The 17,815-nt window shown below is 43.4% G+C and overlaps 1 protein-coding gene across 2 annotated transcripts in view; it reads right to left on the reverse strand.

Moving 5' to 3' along the window:
• LOC311017364 (metabotropic glutamate receptor 7-like) overlaps window positions 1-17,815 on the reverse strand; it is a 60,948-nt gene that overhangs the window by 16,145 nt on the left and 26,988 nt on the right. For both annotated transcript variants that reach the window (XM_084015638.1, XM_084015637.1), the window contains exons 3-7: window positions 12,033-12,168; window positions 11,294-11,448; window positions 8,717-8,854; window positions 6,192-6,392; window positions 929-1,068 (exon numbers count right to left, since the gene is read on the reverse strand). In XM_084015638.1, the coding sequence (XP_083871764.1) occupies window positions 929-1,068; window positions 6,192-6,392; window positions 8,717-8,854; window positions 11,294-11,448; window positions 12,033-12,168 (770 nt within the window). The remainder of the gene's footprint in view (window positions 1-928; window positions 1,069-6,191; window positions 6,393-8,716; window positions 8,855-11,293; window positions 11,449-12,032; window positions 12,169-17,815) is intronic.

Consider the following 17,815-nt stretch of genomic DNA (forward strand, 5'->3'; position numbering starts at 1 on the left):
CAGCAGCTGTCTCCCAGCTCGACAACTAATCTGATATTAGACATACTGTGGATTAGTTTGTAGGTATTTATTTATATATTTATAGCTTGCATGAAACCAAAAACATCAAATCCATGTTATCTCATGGGTTCGGCTCTCTTTTGACCAAAAATATAAATTGTTTTTCTTCTTTTTACACATTATCCTATTAAAATCCTTGGATGTGTTTTAAAGTCCATCTGCTGTGATGTGATGACCACGTGGTTCCATCAAGTTAAAACCTGCAGGAAAAGCCACCAAGCACCAGGAGTAACAGGGGAGGTGTTTGCTTAGGTGTCCGTTTGCAGCATCGTCAACGCCTTCTTCTGCTCTGTGCTCCCAAACACTGAACATATAAGATTTGACACCTAGGTTGAAAAAAAACCCCCAACATGTCGTGTTGCTCCCCACTCCTCCACACCCACGCAGTGGGAGAACAATGGAGTAATTATTTTATTTCTTTTTAATGTTGAACTCCCTAATCGAGCCTTCCCTAATGCTTTAGCTCTGACCTCCTTTTACAGGTGGAAGCATATCAGACCTCTTTTTAACAGCATGCAATAACGGACCAAAATAACCACATAGTATCACACTTCACACACTGATTTTTAAATGTTTCGTCATGTTTCTCTATTTATTGTTGCAATTTCTTCTGGGTAGAGAGTTAGACTTCCTATTTCCTGCTAAACTGCACAATAGACACATTTTTTTTGCACCTAAAATGCGTACGTCTGCAGCCCTCTCCGTATTTTGGATGCAAACAATGTGCACCTGCTTGTCACATAAGCGATTTACATTTTTGGAGAACACAGAGTGCCTTCATGCTTGTGAACCTCTCGCATCACTGAACCCAGTCATCCTGTTTAAACTACATTTTTGTCGTGTTCCCAGTATCAGTAAGTGGTCGTACCCTGAGCTGGAGGTTCTCCACCCACTGTCCCACCACCTTATACTCTGGCGTGGAGGAGTTGGTCATCTGGAACTGGAACAGGTCGTAGCGTCCTGGAGCGTCGCCGTTCTTGTTAAACACAACTGATGTGCCAGCGCTGCCTGTACAGAGAGAGAGAGAGAGAGAGAGAGAGAGAGAGAGAGAGAGAGAGAGAGAGAGAGAGAGAGAGAGAGAGAGAGAGTGAGTGTTAGAAGCTGTGAGACAGAGGACAGCACCTCTTGAAAAACATGAACTCTTAACCCCTTGGTTGGTGGCCTACATGGAGTGAGTGTGTTACTCCCATTTAAAAAACCTCCAAAAACACAATGACCTACATCTTCAACCTTCATGATAATCACGCACGGGGAAGCCAGCTCCCTACTGACCAACATAACACATCCTCACCTGCTTCCTATGCATCATCACGGCTGCACGACGGCCTCTGGAGGGAATGTATTTTCATATTCGAAACATGCTTGGATGTATGAACAGTGCTCTCCTTTTTAGGGATTCAAAACAGCTCCTCTGGGTTAAAAGCAATGCATTGCAATCACACGGCGGACAACAACGGGAGATGTAGGGAGGATAAACAGGTCAGCCAAGGCATCATACGGTCCCCATCTGCTCTCAGTGTGCAGCAGCCTCTCTCAAGCCGAGCCCTGAAGATTTCACTAATTAGCTCGGCGAGGACGGCGGACACCTGAAACATTACATGCGAGGAAGACGAGGTTCTTTAAAGGCGCGTTTGCGCGAGCTCTCGAGCCCGTCAGTTGTGTCGCCGTGCGTGAGATAGTGTGTTAATGCAGATGTCATCCCCCTCGCTGGAGTGAATGTTGAATGGCATTAATGGGACGAAACAGTTGTTCTCTATTTAATACATGAGCTCTGCATTGTTGATGAGGTCGTTTTTGAACCAGCCCACAATGCCGAGAGGAAACTGCTGCATTTTTACAAGCGTTCACCTTGGCACTGCATATCGTAGCTCGTAAGCACAAACGGAGATACCATTTTTGAAATGGGACGGGGGGGATTCTGATGACATTTGGCATGGGGATTAGGACTTTAATAGCTGTGGCTATTTAAAAAAAAAAAGTGTCGAGAGGGGACCAGGAGTGTCCAAATCACTTTTGGGAACATGTTGTCTCTTTTATCTAGAACAGAGCTCGTGGCTTTTGGATGGAAGGCCAGTTCACCTTTTTCTTACTTTTGAGCCAGAAGGGAATTTCATCTCCCTCCAGCTCTTCTTTCAAGGACGTTTGTCATTGAACATTCTACAAAAGTTCCAGCCCAAATGACTCTTGTAAAACAGGAGGTAGCGAGAGGAAAAAGCACATATAGGGCCGGTTTAATAAAACACCGACAAGCACTCCAATGTTCCGTTTTGACTTTGCGACACCGCCGTGCATTAAAAACGTGAGTTTATAGGACCATAAGTGTCCATTTCTACGACGACGTGGAGCTGTTATGCAAAGTGCGGGTTCATATATTCCACATTAACAATGCATAAACGGCGGCATCGGTTTAAAAGTAGAACACTAATTCATAGGCATCCACGTTTCAAGACATAAAAATGAAGCATCGACTGAAATGCGCTCGCAGTGAAAACTATGTGGAAAAAAAAATCAAAACTCTTAGGGTGGCAGTCGCCGTCCTGTCACTTCTGCTTCCACTAAACAGACAGTAGACTCGTTGACATGGCGAATAAAGATGTTGACAAGGTATTGACTCCTCTGAGCAAAAGCTATGACAGGGATATCATTCTCACTTTACGCGCCAGCGAAAAAACACACAACAACACACAAACAAACACGCAGTCGCTCGGCGAAATGACACGAGTGATCGGGCACTTGCCGCTCTTCAGCTTTAGAGCAAATAATTAAGCGGCGTCTCTGCGTGTGCAGATAAAAAGGGCATTAGAAATTCCTTTTTTTGTTTTCTATTGCCTGATATTTTCAAGGGAGCAAAATGGTCTGTGTAGGCTCCTTAGCGAGAACGCTGTCTAAGATGAAAGATTTATGCATTTGCATGTGGCTCTGAACTAAGACATGACAAAAATGCACTGCCGCTGTGCCGAGCAGTGTGGGTGGACTGGGGATCCACTGCTGTGTTTCTATCGCATCATTATTCTCCCCTTTTTTTTTGGTGCTTCTCACTCTACAGCTCTGTGACTCCGGCGCAGTGGGGAGATCAACAAAGGAGGCTTTGCACTCCTTCGCACTCAAACACATACATTAGCAGCGGAACATACACAGGATAACGTGCGTGGTTCCTGTCTTTTAACGCAATAAAGGCCGGTGATATCGGCCTGATGCAGCCACAACACCGCAATCTCTGCCTGCCGGTAAAAAGGTTTGAGAGTATGAAGGCAGGAAGAAGCAAACGGAGGTGGAGAAGGTAATGATCTTGTTTCTGGCTCGGGTGAAATCTGCTTTTCTTTTGTCGTTGCCGAGGTGAGTAATTTTCAGAAGCGTAAAAACGATAAAAATAAATAAAGTCAGCACAAGGCCAGATGGTTATTGAGATTGGACGGCAGATTCTCAATCCCATGCATGAATCTGCACGTAGTTAAGGTCTCCTTGAAATTTTAGCAGCGCACAAGGCGAATGCATATATTCCGTTTCTTCGGGTCCACCTTAAAATCTGAGGGCTTCCAGCCTGCTGGAACTCTGCACTGCTGCCATAGCGACAGTGTTGGAGAAAGGCAGGCAGCTCTTTAGCCTTTAACTCTCTGACAGAAGTTTGTTTTCACACGTTCTCGTATACAAGTGAATGTATCGAGCTGTTAAACATGATCACCGTGGGTGGGCGTGAACAAAGTTTTAATGGATCAATAGATTTTTCTGTTCAATTATTTTGCTGGGATTCTATATTCTTGTTAACAAAATCCAAAGAAAAGAGCACAACCAGGAGTGAATGAATCACTAAGTGCTCTCTGTGGAGTCGAAGCCTGATTCTGCACCACAGACCTCCTCAGTTGTCCAAAAACGATTAAAAACACATCAAAAATCCCCACAGTGGGTTACATGCTGCTTAATTATGATCAACACGGGCACTGTTGTTTATTTTGATCCCACGTTCGCCGTCCCCGCTGCTGGAAATACTAGCGCTGCAAATGTGCATTGCAGCAGCTGAAAATAGTCCCAAACAAAAGCACTATTTGCTCCTGCTGGAACATCGTTTGCCAAAAACTGTAGTGCCCTGCTGTTTTAGAAAATATGAAACTGTGCACATACCACCCGTTTCTAAAGATTTACATTTTCAGTGGGAATGAATGGGTTTGAGGCAGCCACATATAGTGTAGTCAGAAAGTGTTGGAATAATAAAAACATAGATATATCACCAGACTTCTGAATCACTGCCCACTGCTGAATTTTTTCCAGGTCCCACACCTCCAGTGATACCTGGGCTTTGGGTATCAGTGTTTCATTAATAAGCTGAATGCCTCAAGTTCTTCCCCAGTTAATGACTAATGGCACTAGAGATGTGCTGCAGGAAAAACAGCTCGATTCCTTTATCTGTTTTTCTACCTACAAGTAAATCTTTTTTTTTGAATACTAAATGTCAAAAACATGTTCTGAATTATAGCACGTCTGTGCTTTTCTTTCATTTATTCATTTAACCGGGCGAAGAAGCAAGATTTTCCTTCCCCCTGCTCCCTTTCATGCATGGAATCTGCGTAATATTATCAGACTGCAGTTAATATGTGGTGTGAAATTTCGTGTGAGAAGTATACACTGAAATGAGGCACAGAAAAAAAAAGGAAATAAAGAATGATATTAAATGAAACGGCAAGATCTTTAGTGACTCATTTTCCCACATATCTGATCAAATGAATCATCACAATGGAGTGTTTAATACTCAAGAAAAGAGACATGAGCCGGGTCCACCTCTAAAAGTAGGCCAGTTTTGTGAGAAGATTACGCAGATTCCCCCACTTTAAACAGCTGAATCTTATCCAGAACATTTTGTGAAGACAAGACGTTCTTCAGAAGAGCCGCTGCTGATCACCGGCTGAGATACATGCCACTGCATTTGAAACGACGAAGGTTTCTATTGTTTTAAACTCAGCTCCCATCAGGCTTTCTCCACTCACTTCTGCATTTCAGATCAGTTCTCATTAATAGCTGTGTGTCATTAATTGTTAAGTATCTTCCCCCATCACTTTATTTCTGTACAGGGTTGAATAATGTAGAGATTCAAGTGCTGGCAGACCCTTAATTTATCATATTGGCTCAAACTATCACACGGATCCAGAAAATGTTTTGAGCTACGGACAAAATTGGATGTAGATTCAAATTGTTCACAAGACTGCATATGGTGCATAAAACAGGGGTGGTGGTATTGACTTATTACCCATTTGCCTACGTTTTATAGTCTGAGACAGAGATCACTCTGGCTATATGTCCACCATTTTTGTTTTTTTCCCTCTAAATTGCTTTTTATATTGACACTGTGGATTGGTGTGGACACGGCAGCTTTGAGTAAATACTTGGGGGAATAACTCAGGAGCTAAATGACCAGTTCGACATTTCAAGAAAGGCATCTATTTGCTTTCTCGCCAAGAGTAAGGTGAGAATATGGAAACGAGTGTAAATACTTCGACTGGCTCTGTCCAAGAATTCAAACTAGTTATTTGTTGACATTCGTGTCCGTCCACAATATGTTCACAAGTAGGGACCCGACGTGCACACAACCCAAAAACAACATGCCTGAGGCCACGGCTGTAGTCAGCACGGAGGCATACAAATTAGACAACCAGCACCTTTCAAGCTAATTAATGAACAGATTCTAGCTTGTTTGTTCAACGTGGACAAAACGACGACGTCTCCACTTCATGAAACATTCAAAGGTACAAATCCTCACAGTGATTTCATGCATTTTATTCGGCTGAAACAAACGAGATTCAACATGTTATGTAGTGAGTGTTTTCCTCCCATTTACAGTCATTGTGCTAAGCTAACCAGCTGTTGGCTGTACCTTTAAATTCAGCTTACGGAGTGGTATGGATCTTCGCCTCCAACTCTGCACATCAGACTGTTCCTTTAATTAATTTAGTGGGCTCATTTAAACTTGTGTAATAAACTTGTTAATATGTGTACAAACTGAAGAAGAGTGATTCATCCATGTCAAGTATATTATTCTGATCCGTTAATTCTACCGTATTAAAAATGTCTGGAATAATGAAGTAATTAGCCATTAGTTTGACTTTCTTGCCCACACACTCATCGGATGACGTGTTGCTCACCGTTGAAGCTGGTGTTCCGTATGTACTTCAGCAGAGTCTTTCCGTCGGCAGCATCCATCTGTGGACAAACGCCCGGGTGATCGGGACACAAGTCCCTCTGCATGTTGTGGAGAGCGTGGGCCATGGCGTACACCGCGTCAATCACAAACTGCACCTTCCCCTCCTGCTCGTACTTGGAGTCGCTCCCGATGCGCTCCTTGCCTGAGAGGGGAGAGAAAAGGAAAGAGGAGGACTCGCGGGCAAAGTCATCACGAGCCATTATACATCGCATCGTCTCAACACACGCCCTCATCCCCAGCTTCATTTTTGTTTCATTCCGCCGTTTACCGTTTGTTGACTTCAATCGTGATTTTGTAGAAAATTACACCTACGGGGACGATGCGGCAGAGCAAATAAGGAGATCACTTTATTCCCAAGTGGAAGATATCAAGCAGAGCTGTGAGACGAATACGGCAGGCTCACATTGAATAACCGCGTTGTTTTCCTAAGTAAGAACGGGCCTCACTTGTCCCATCTGCAAGGTGATGAAGATCACATGAACTTTAGCAACGTGCTCTTCCACGGTGGTTTCCTGCTCTTTTACATCCTCCTCCCAGTGCACTGCCCTTTCACTATGGACTGCTGTAAAGGTTTTGCCTCACCCTGCTGATACTCTGCTTGAATACGTAATGTACACGCTCCCCTGGAATTCGGTTTCTGTTAGAATTAGTTTTTTTATTCTCCTGGTAGATGAAAGCCACATTTCAAAGAGTGAACGAACGTTAACCCTACTGTATTATGTATTCATTTATTTGCTAAATTCTTTATTTTTAGGACAGCAATTTAAATTACAAAAAAGTACATCAGCACAGGGGCAGTTTTATTTCCTCGGGTGTGCTCGCATTTCAGAATTGAGTAACTTTGTACATTTTGGGAGAGATAAATTGTGCACACAAGAGCAATGAGAAATATGTCGGGGGCAGACTTGAAAGGAAATGGAAGAAAAACAAATGAGGTTTGCTAAACTAGAACAACGCTACAGGGTCATTCATTCCATACCTCCACAAAATCTGGCCATAAGGGCCTTACATACCACACCCACTTGGTCCAGAGTTCAATGAACACATTTTATCAAGACAAAGAGTAACATAAATATATAATAAATGTAATTTAGTGCATCTATCCACTCCTGTATTGCATGCTTTCCTAAAAATGTTCATCAAGATGCCTCGCCTGAAAGTTAATTCTTTTTTTTTACATATTTTGGAAAATTGCAGGGGCAGACGGATCTTCAATATGCTCTACTACATTACTTTCAATAATACTAATCATCATAATCATCATCATGATCATCATAATTTCAATATTCAAGCTCCCAGTTAACAAAAATGCATCAAGGGAATAACTCCAGATTTCCTCCTCAGCGATAGCTGCTCTCGGCTCACATGGAGAGCTGAGTGGACGGGCAGATGGTGTTAATAGGACACACAGAAGAATGTGGGAGACTTGCATAAACTGGAGGAGGTCAAAAGCAATCTGTGCTGACATTTCAGGCCATCTCTCCCAACTTAACATGCATTTCAACCCACACATAACCTTCGAAGCTCTGCATCGGAGGCTAAACCGACCGTCTTTGAATGCAAACGGCTCCCTGTATTCAACATTCAGAAATATCAGCTCGGCCCGAGGTTTACAAAGAAGGGAATACAGAGGCAGCCAGAAAAACATGAAAGGACATTTTACAGGCATTTTACAGAGGTATTGTGGGGCTCACCAGAGTGGACGAGCATCTTCCGTCTTTGACGCATGGTAAAAGACGGCAAACAAGAGATTATAAAGGAAACAAAATCCTTCGGCAAACAGCAATTTGTGTCACGCCGCCGTTACCGTTGTCACGTATGAGTGAGATTAATACAGCTTCCCACATCACAGGCATCATCCTCGTGGATAATGAATGCAGCGCAACGCCTGTCACAGCGTTGACAGGCAGAGTTTAAGTAATGTGAGACTGCATCACTGTTAACAACGCTATCATTAACGCGGCCGCAAAGATGGTAATAAAGCAGAACGGGGGCATGCGTTGCATTCACTTCATTTTCTGTCATTTTGCCTGCAATTTCCAACCTAAATGAAGTGCACTCTCGGTTTATGCAGTTGGTACACGCGGCACGACTCTGCTGAGCTGTCAAGGTGACTGGCTTAAAGGGGAAGAGAGGGGAATATGGGATGCAAAAGTTACAGGACATTAGCCACAGGAGTCTGTAACTGTAGTATGACTAAGATGCACGGTGCATTATTATTCTAATAATAAACTGGCTGCCTGTCCTGCAGCCGCTGGGTAGAAACACCTGGTGTTGGACTCTCTGGTTGACAAGAAGGGCTGAATTTTTAAAAAAGCAGAAATTGATCTGCAGCTACTAATGCGAACAAAAAGGTCAAGTTCGACCCGACAAGGGAGGGTGAAAAAAGAAGAAGAAAAAAAAAAAGAAAACGCATAGTGTAATACAGAAATGTTCCCACTTAAATGCGTGCCAAAGGTCGTGTACCTGTGCATTTACGGCTGGTGTCCTCTCTCTTCGAGGCACTGAGGAGCCTGCAGTCAAAGTTTTCCTCCCAGAACTCGGCGAACCACACGTTCCGGCGGTTGTTCTCCAGGGTGAGTCCGGTAAAGTATTCATCGAACCCTGGGAGGTGAGGAAAGAGGAGAATGGATGAGTTCCACACCAATTATCAAGCAATTCCAACAAGGAGGAAACGAAGGGAAAACTGCTGCAGAGGTGTCGCGGCGGCGGTGGCGGCCGCTAGGTGTTGGAAGCACACCAGCAAGCACTACTTCATCAAATATTGACCACGGTGGATTCCTCTTCCTCTCAAGCCCCATGGAACTTTAATCACTTCTTTCATCTAGGAAATTACATTAATTAAAAAACAGGATGCATAATAAATTACGCAGGAATTGTAAGTGGCGCTGCAGCCTGTTGCCTCCGGCCTCGGGGTCCTGCAGGTGCCGAACAGGTTTTCTTCCCTTCATTATTTCAATACAATAGAAAAAGACTGATGTATTAGCTTAACACTCATTTCAAGCGGCATTACGTGGGTGTGTGAAGCAGAAGGTTGAGGAGAGGCAACTTGCTGCAACATAAGGGGGGGAAAAAAGCTTGTATGCTGCATTTTGTTCTCTTGTTTGTTACCACCCAATGTGGGTCAGGGAACTGAGTTGGGACAAAATTTGCTGTGGTGCAGTAATGTTTTAGTTTTTGTTTCACAGTTTTCATGAGAATAATCTGAATTTCACATTTTAAAGTCTCCCTGTCTGGTATCTAGTGGCATCGGATGAGTCGTGGGTAGAGGTGATAATGGCTAATCAGAGCTGAATGACTCGGCTGATTTTGTTTTAAAAAAAGACCATCAATGATGCATGGTGGATTAATCAGATTCTGCCTCGCTGCCTGCAGAGTGTACGTTTGTCCTGGCTAGACCTCCCCTAATTACTGGAAGCTTCACACAACTCAGACTTTCAAATTTCCTCGATTGTAATGACTAGTGGTTTATCAGGGTTGTGACAAGGAACAGAAATCAAATAAAATAGAAGGGACATGCCGTGAATATTCTACTTCTGTGGTTAATTTCTGCATTGCACAATAAAGTGTCCTTTTTCTTTAGAGAAATCCTACAAATCAATCCGATAATAATATTTGTTTTGAGCTGCAGTGACAGAAAATGTTAAAACGACTAGATGTTTTTCTCGGACCCCCCTTTTTGCGACCATTTCACCAATATTACAGTAGAGAGCTGACTGCTCCACAGACAGCAGGCTGAGATCAGAGATTTATTGTTAAAACAAATGAGTAAAACCACACAAGTGAATATATTTGCGATGACAGCAAAAGGTGACAAAGATTTACTTATTTGTTCTTGTATCTAATAAAACCTTGGGAGGCAGCCAATTTGTCAAAAGCGACTTCGGTGTGGTCGTGAACAACTCACGGCCAAATGCAACAACAAGGTCACACTTGTTCTCGGAGGATTGTGGAAAGTCATTGTGAGAAAAGTAGAAAATTGCCAAGTGAAGTAGAAATTGATGAAGCAGGGGGAAATGGCTACACAGAATGTCTGTGTAACGTGACAGAGGTCATTCACAGCAATCAACCCGCAGAGAATTAACACCCGACTCTGCGGTTCCTCTCGACTCTATGGAGCATTTTAACATCTTTTAGCATTGTTTTGGTTTTTCCGCCTGCATCCATACACTGTATATGGTAATGTCTCCCACTGGTTTGTGGACTGTTGTTTTGAAGCCTCCAGGTGGTCACCATCTTGTTTTTTTACAACCATAAGTGACACTTGAGGGTGGAGCTAAGGACCCTTAATGAGACACTTTAGGTGACCGAAAAGTTTACGATTAACTTTCATGAACTATGCATCGGCCGTGAAAGTGATCCCTCAATCACAAGGTAGCCCCGCCCTAAAGCATACCCTCATGACCTTTATGGTCCGTCTGTCTCTTAATGGACCATAATGTACTAAATGAGCATCATGCTGTAATGAAGTAGACTTGAAATTAGAGATCGAGATCATAAGCTCATGTTTCTAAAGTTCACTTAGATAATAAATCAAGGGAGAATTTGGGTCATTTGCTCATGGACTTCTTTACAATCAGACTTCTTTGGTCTTTAAGTCGTTAGGTCGAGGAAAAATATAACACATAGAGTATCTAATGTCTGCTCATCTCTGCCAGAGATGGCCTTTATACACCAAGGTGTAAACAGCCACATTAACTATTCCGCCTGGGTGCAAATAGTATTGTTGGCTCATGACACCTCGGTGCTAATAGCATCCGCTGCATATTTTAATGCTTTTTTTCAACAAAAAAAAAAAAACTTGCTGCTGAATGGCTTATATCTGTGGTAAAGTTGTGCTTTTGCCTGATTGTTTGTGGAGAATCTTCGTTTTATAGATTCAAGTAAACTCGACTCAAGAATTTCTTAAACAAACTGAAACAAAAGAAAAAAACTGAAACAAACTACAGGGGTCAATCACTTTTAAATTAAAAGTAAAATAGAAGACAATGCAATAGGGTGTGACACTTTGTAGTGAAGCATGCAGAGCGAGTGTGTGTATACCTTCGATGGAGGAGCGTTTGGGCAGTATAGTGACTGCTCCCACCGCGACGTCCTCCAGCTGGTGGATCGGGCTGCTCTTGGCCCCCCAGCTGTCGGATCCAATCCAAAGGAAATGGCCCACTTGATTGGCCCTCTTGGTGGCATTGAGAACTCCCCTGCAAGGACATCCATGTGTGAATTAGGAGACAGCACAGGGGGTGTGTCCAATCTAGTATCTATTACACAAGGGCACAGCTAGCTATAAGGAGTTACAGCCCTGCCATGTACAGTTCTCCAGTTTATTTCATTAAAGGTGGGAGAGAAAAAGAACTATTGTTACTGTGTTTGTTTATCCATGCCAGGGTTGTTTTATTTAAAGATAACAGGAAGTTACAGTCATTAATCTCCATATCTGCCTTTCACGTTTGCTAGCATTCATTCTAAATTCACAGGTAATTTACAGGTATTAAATCTTTGTTCCTTTACATACAGATTTCCCACGGGGCATTGTAAATGAAACGACATCTCGCTGTTGCTTTGTTGCGATCTTTTGTTTTTTTTACGCTTCCCCTCCGAGGCATGACTATGTTTTTGTTGTTGGAGGTGTGTTTGCGTAGCAGACATCCTGTGTGCATTGGTAAATCTGTGCCGCTAGCCTGTCTTCAGGAGCTGCAGCTCGGAGATTAAAGACATCAACATGGCAAGACATCAACGCGCCTGAACAATAAAGGGCGACGCCAGAACGAGCGGCGCTCCTCACCGTATGTCTTCTTCGCTGGCAAAGATGATGACTGCCCGCGAGTGCTGCGTTTCCAGCAGTTGTTGGATGGCTTTGTCATAATCCTCCAGCTTGGGGTTGTGGGGAATTTTCAGAGACTGGGCGATGCAGATTCCACCTTTTTTTATGTGAGAGGAGTAAGAAATGATAAGGCCTCAGGGATGAACACACACACACACACCTACACACACACATATACACACACACGCTGCTTTTTTTTGTTCCCCATATGGAAATGGAAAACATGCAAACACAACAGTGAGACGATGATGATTGATGATGTTGTCGTGCTTGCTATGAAGTCTAAATGATGCGTCTTACAGCGTATACGTTTACATTTGGGCAATGGTCTGAAAACCACAGCGGCGATGCAGTACAACACTGGAACTGTGCCCTCCGGCTGAGCACCGCCGTCGTTTGTGATTGAGTTATAAACATATCGGCTGTACACAAATCCAGTAATCGCACCGACCGGGGCATAAAGTTACTGATTTTGGTATAATGGAATTGAGAAAATCCAACAGCTCGCCATTGACTTTTCATTTAAATTCATTATCAAACATCTCCTTCTGAACCAATCAGATACCACAACCGACAATAACAAACAAAGAGGATATTAATACTGACGATATATCATTCTCAGACAGGTCACCCACTAATGAGTTTGTCCAGGATGAAGGGGACTGATTTCTGCAGCGCATTGCTAAATAGCGTATTTAGCACAGTATATTATCAAAATGGGCTTTTGTTGTCTTTGGGGGTTAGATTGAGCAGCTCATTATTGGTTGGAGAAGCAAAGTTATAGCTTTCATTAAACAAAAAGGACGAAGTTTCGCTTCACTGTGGTAATTTCAGGTGTCGAGGACAAGCTAACCTTTGAGGCACTTTGGATAAACCGATAATATGATCACCTGCGCGTAAAATCTAATGTAGGCCTAGATTTGAGGCAGCAGCGTCCTGAGTCAACAGCAAAGCTCTACCCAAACCAATTAAAATTTCTCCCACTCAAGTGTTTTAATAGCCTACCCAATAACCTTTCAGTTTGAGTTTCCCTGAGTAGACAGAGAAAAGGAAGGGATCTTCTAATTGCCAGTCTCCTCAGGCTCATTACTTTGATATAAACAGCTTTTAGCCGTCGGATCTCACATCTCCAGTCACGGTTTGCTGTGGCATTTCTACAGGCGGGAAGATAGAAAAATGACAAGTGCTGAACCTTCCCTTAACTATCCATTTTTACAAGTATGAGCAGACAGAACTAGGCGTATTTCTCGATGTGAGAAAAACATTTTGTATGTGCCAGCAGACCTCTGGGATGGCGGCTGTTATCCTCTCTAAGTGGACTAAACATAAAAATGGAGATGCGGCAAGTGGTCTAGCTGTTGCTTAAGGGGGATGTGGTATCCCGTTAAAGTGTAACATGCTTGGTGTCATTTGTGCAGAGCAGCCAGTGCTGCAGATCTCCAAGGAACAACACTAAAGCTCCCTTTCAGCACCAAGATTTCAGTTGATATCAGCCAGAGAGCACACAGTTTGACACTGCACTTCTTAGATTCTGTTTCCGGCACTGTAAAATATCAGATTCTTGCTTATTAGTGGCACCTTTCATTTCCAGGCGGGGGGTTGTATGGCTGTAGGTAGGTGTCTACGTTGAGAGGAAAGAAAGAAAAATCTCTTCTTTTTTTCAGTCTTGTGAAAAAAAAAAAAAAAACCTTATAATAGTCTGTCTTGATCAGAGACACATTATAGGTCGCAACAGTCAATACAGTAATCCAGACAGAGACAACAGGAGCCACCGACGACGATAAGGAGCATTTGGAGCAGATCCCATCTTCGAGAGAGCTGAACGTGCTGCGGACTTAAGAATCCCCTAACGGTTTGCGGACTAGCGGTCGAGCAGCGGTGGCTAAATTATTGAAAGCCTGCAGAATACCTCATCTGTCAGTCAGTCAGATGGTCAGGTAGTCAAAGAGGCAGGCCTGATGGAAGTGCAAGTATCGCATCTATACTTGCAGAGCGCTGCGCTGCGGGTCGGAACGCCCTCACCTGTCACTGCAAGGCACTGTTTGGACTTGAAAGAGTCCTCGACTCACACAGTGGGTTGAAAGAAGTGCTGCATGTCTGTGCTGGCTGGAGATGTGTGATGTGAGACGGTTAAATGTCAGGCTCTGGGAGAAAACAGGGTTTTACTTCAACTCGTTGAAACCTTATCCAAGAAATAGGATTATATAGTATTGCTTTTACCTTCCGGCTGCCACTTAAAGAAGTGGTGCGTCACATTGAGGGAGATCTATTGGCAAAAATGAAATATGATATTATTTATATAATAATATCATATTTTTCTTTAGTGTAAGTCTTTTGTTTTTGTAACCTCAGGGTGAGGCTGCATACAGAGGTTGCAGTCGTATAGTCAAAAAATAAGGACCTAACTCCTATTCCTTGACCTCTGGGGAAAACGTCACGGGGTTAAGGAAAGCCGATAGGAGAACACAAAAGGATTTAGGAAAAGACGACCGCGGTGCTCAGAGAATCCGACCGGACTTTCACTAAGCTACGTCATTATAACGCGGCGGCTGATGATTGACAGCTGATGATCAGCACTGGGGATTGACGTGCGTCTGTGCTGGAGAAACTACAATAATGGACTACAAAAAACGTGTCATCCACTTCTTTCCCATGTTGTTGGTTTTATAAACGGCTCGTTCACTGATGTTCACATATCGTTTGTTTTCATGAACGGCCCGAGGTGAACGACACTTTAAATGTTGCTCTCGCAAAGAATTGTGGGTCGGTGTAATCTCCTTTCCTCTCGCATAGGAAGGTCCGTTGCATCCTATGCTAAAGGAGCTCTAAAAGGAAGCATTGGAGCTCCTTCCCTTTGCATTTAGAGAATCCGAACGGCTCTTATCATGGCGGCCACTTGTTTACTTCAGTTCACTTCAGTTAGGAACCTTCCTAAGACTATTCTTCTTTTTCGTGGAGTACGCCGCCAACACTGGTTTTGAGATACGACCAGTCGCGTTTTCGTGTCAGCCACTATAGTTCTCATGCTCGCTTGGCTTATAGTTTCAGTCGGTTGCAATCTTCAACCTTTACGATACCAAGATCACAGGTGTCAAAAGTACATTTTATTCTCAAGTAAAAGTACAGATTAAACTTCTTTACTCAAGTAGTAAAAAAAAGTAAAGGCTGTGAAATGTACTCGCAGTATGAAGTCAAAAGTATCCCTATGAATGAAATTTCTACAAGGTTCACTGAATCTTGAGTCGTATCAATCAATAATTCCCTTCCCATTTGTTTTTAAAACGTAGGGAGTAAAAAGTCAGTGAGGAGGCTGAAAAGAATGTCTTCGATATCAATACATTGTGACACTGAGCATTTCAGCTGCATTTCATTCATTTACCTATATGATGCTCAGCACGATATCAAAACTATAAGCACCGTGAACCCCTCCCCTCTGCTCCACATTTGATTAATATATCAAAGACAGCTAAATGATGATTAAATGATCACGATGGCTAAATCCATCAGGCCCTTGGAAGTTCTCCGCTTATCTGTCTGAGTGCCATAGGTCATGCACTGCATTAACTGCTTCAATTATTCATCCTCTATGCCCTCGGCCTCAAAATGCACTCCAAGGCGAGGAATCCGACTTCGCCATTTTACTTTGTGAAATACAAATCCTTTTAAATGAGAGGCTCTTGATGAATCCCCCCCCCCCCCCCCCGGCCTCCATACCCAAACCTCCGGGGGATCCATAATTATATTTATCACCTCGACAGTCCAAAAGGCGGACCCTCTCTCTCCAGCCTCCCCGTCTCAACACGTGGGAGCACATGCAAATGGGCTGATATGTGTCTGACATTCATATTCCACATCAGTGTGGCGGTCTGGGACTCGCCAATGTTGCAGGGTCATGCAGAAGTACCGCCGTCTATTTAATTCACGCTTCCTCCCCAGTCTTATACTGTTAAACATGAGTGCTATTCTTAACTGGATTTTTTTCCCCCCCTCCCCTCCTAACGGCTCAGACGAGATCCCAGAATGCATTGTGTTGGCAACTCAGCTGCAATCAATTCCACAGTGATACTTTGTGGGAGGTTTTCCTCGAATGCGAGTCTCTTTTATCAAATGTGAAAACTGAACTCTGTCGCTTTGGCCGGAGTCCAGACAGACACAGAAAACACAAACAAGATTAATCTCTGCCAGCTTCACCTGGAGCCAGGATGAAGGTGCACAATGGGAACGGTGCCGTAACACGGAGAGAGAAAGAATAGAAAAGCAGAAGAGGATCAATACAGGCTGACCATCACTCCAGTCTCAGCTTGGGGTAATGGGTAGCCATATTGCATTAGTCCGCTAGATGGTTCTCCTTGAAGTGGTGAAGCGAGAATCCTACTAATGCATCTGACATTTCACTGCAACCGAACAGCGCAGCCACAAAAAAGTCTCCCAGCCTCGTGGATCAGCTCGCAGGGATGCTGCAACAAACAACAGCCATCCCGAAATGTTGCTGCCGCGCCTGCATTTAATACCGCCGCTCTCGCCACACATGCAGTGTTTCCCAGATATTCTCTATTTCCATATTCACCAGGGCTTCTTATTCAAACCAATCCATTCCAGTGGGTTCTGGTGCAGAACCGGGGCCTTTGAATGAATCCTGTGAATGTACAGTTATGCTGTTACATAATTAATGTGTTTATTAAAGATAAGATGCCTCGAGTAGTGGAGGCTTTTTCCTTTAGAGGAAATCATTCCCATTTGTATATGAATACAAACTATTGCAAAGTGACTGCAGCTCAGTAGTAATAGGATGAGTCAACAACAACAATGGCTTATAATTTCATACTCCTTGTGTGTTAGAGAGTCATAGTCATAGAAGTGTGTTTACAGCTCTTTGCATAAGAAAAAAAAAGAAGAAAAAAGAAACCTCAGCGGGAAATGCATCTGAGAGAACCAGCCAGAAGAAATTGGGCTTATCCACGGGGTACAAGTTGAACTGAAACTAAGCTTTGAATCGTGACTTTTACTTATTTGTTCCAATACTGGCTGCTCCTTCTTCTCCTCTCTGTGTCGATGCAAATTACACAGCCACAACCAACTTTCCTGAGCTTTAATGAGTGATCACACTGGACACCAATGCACACACAGATGAAATATTAATGCGAGCTGGACTTGTGATCGGTTCCTGTGGGATATCATTAGCTTTCCTCATTTTAGAGGTTTCCGTACATTAGAAGAGACAAGGATCACTCCTTGCAGATTTACAGGAAATGCATCGAGATCCATAAAAGGTCGAGGTGAGAAGCTGCAAAAAACACTTGCTCCAATTGTCGCCGGTTGCATGGATGTGCTGTCATGAATTATGGAGGGAGATTTTTTTTTTTTTCCATCCCAGGCAACATCACTCTCGCACTCATTATTTCACAAAACACTGTTGCAATCATGGTCAGCCAGTCAGTTCAAACTCACTGTATTGATTTATGAAAATGTATCCTTGTCCTCATTTTGCAGAAAGACTGCAGCAGCAGACTGCGCTCCACATGATTTGACAGAGACAGCTGACCCATTGTACTGTATAGCAGCCGAGTGTCTCCTCACGACAGCAGCGGCTGCCGACTCACATGTACCGCCGCATGCCAACAACAGCATCAACGTGGGAAAAAAAAAAAAAGCAGGTGAGTCAAGCATGTGCACAATTTTCCACCCGATTGCGGCCAAAAGAACTCCTCGGACTGCAAAATTCTGTTTGACATGCTCTTCAAGCT

The sequence above is a fragment of the Eutrigla gurnardus genome (assembly GCF_963514095.1).
Source record: "Eutrigla gurnardus genome assembly, chromosome: 8".
In the NCBI taxonomy this organism is placed as follows: Eukaryota; Metazoa; Chordata; class Actinopteri; order Perciformes; family Triglidae; genus Eutrigla; species Eutrigla gurnardus.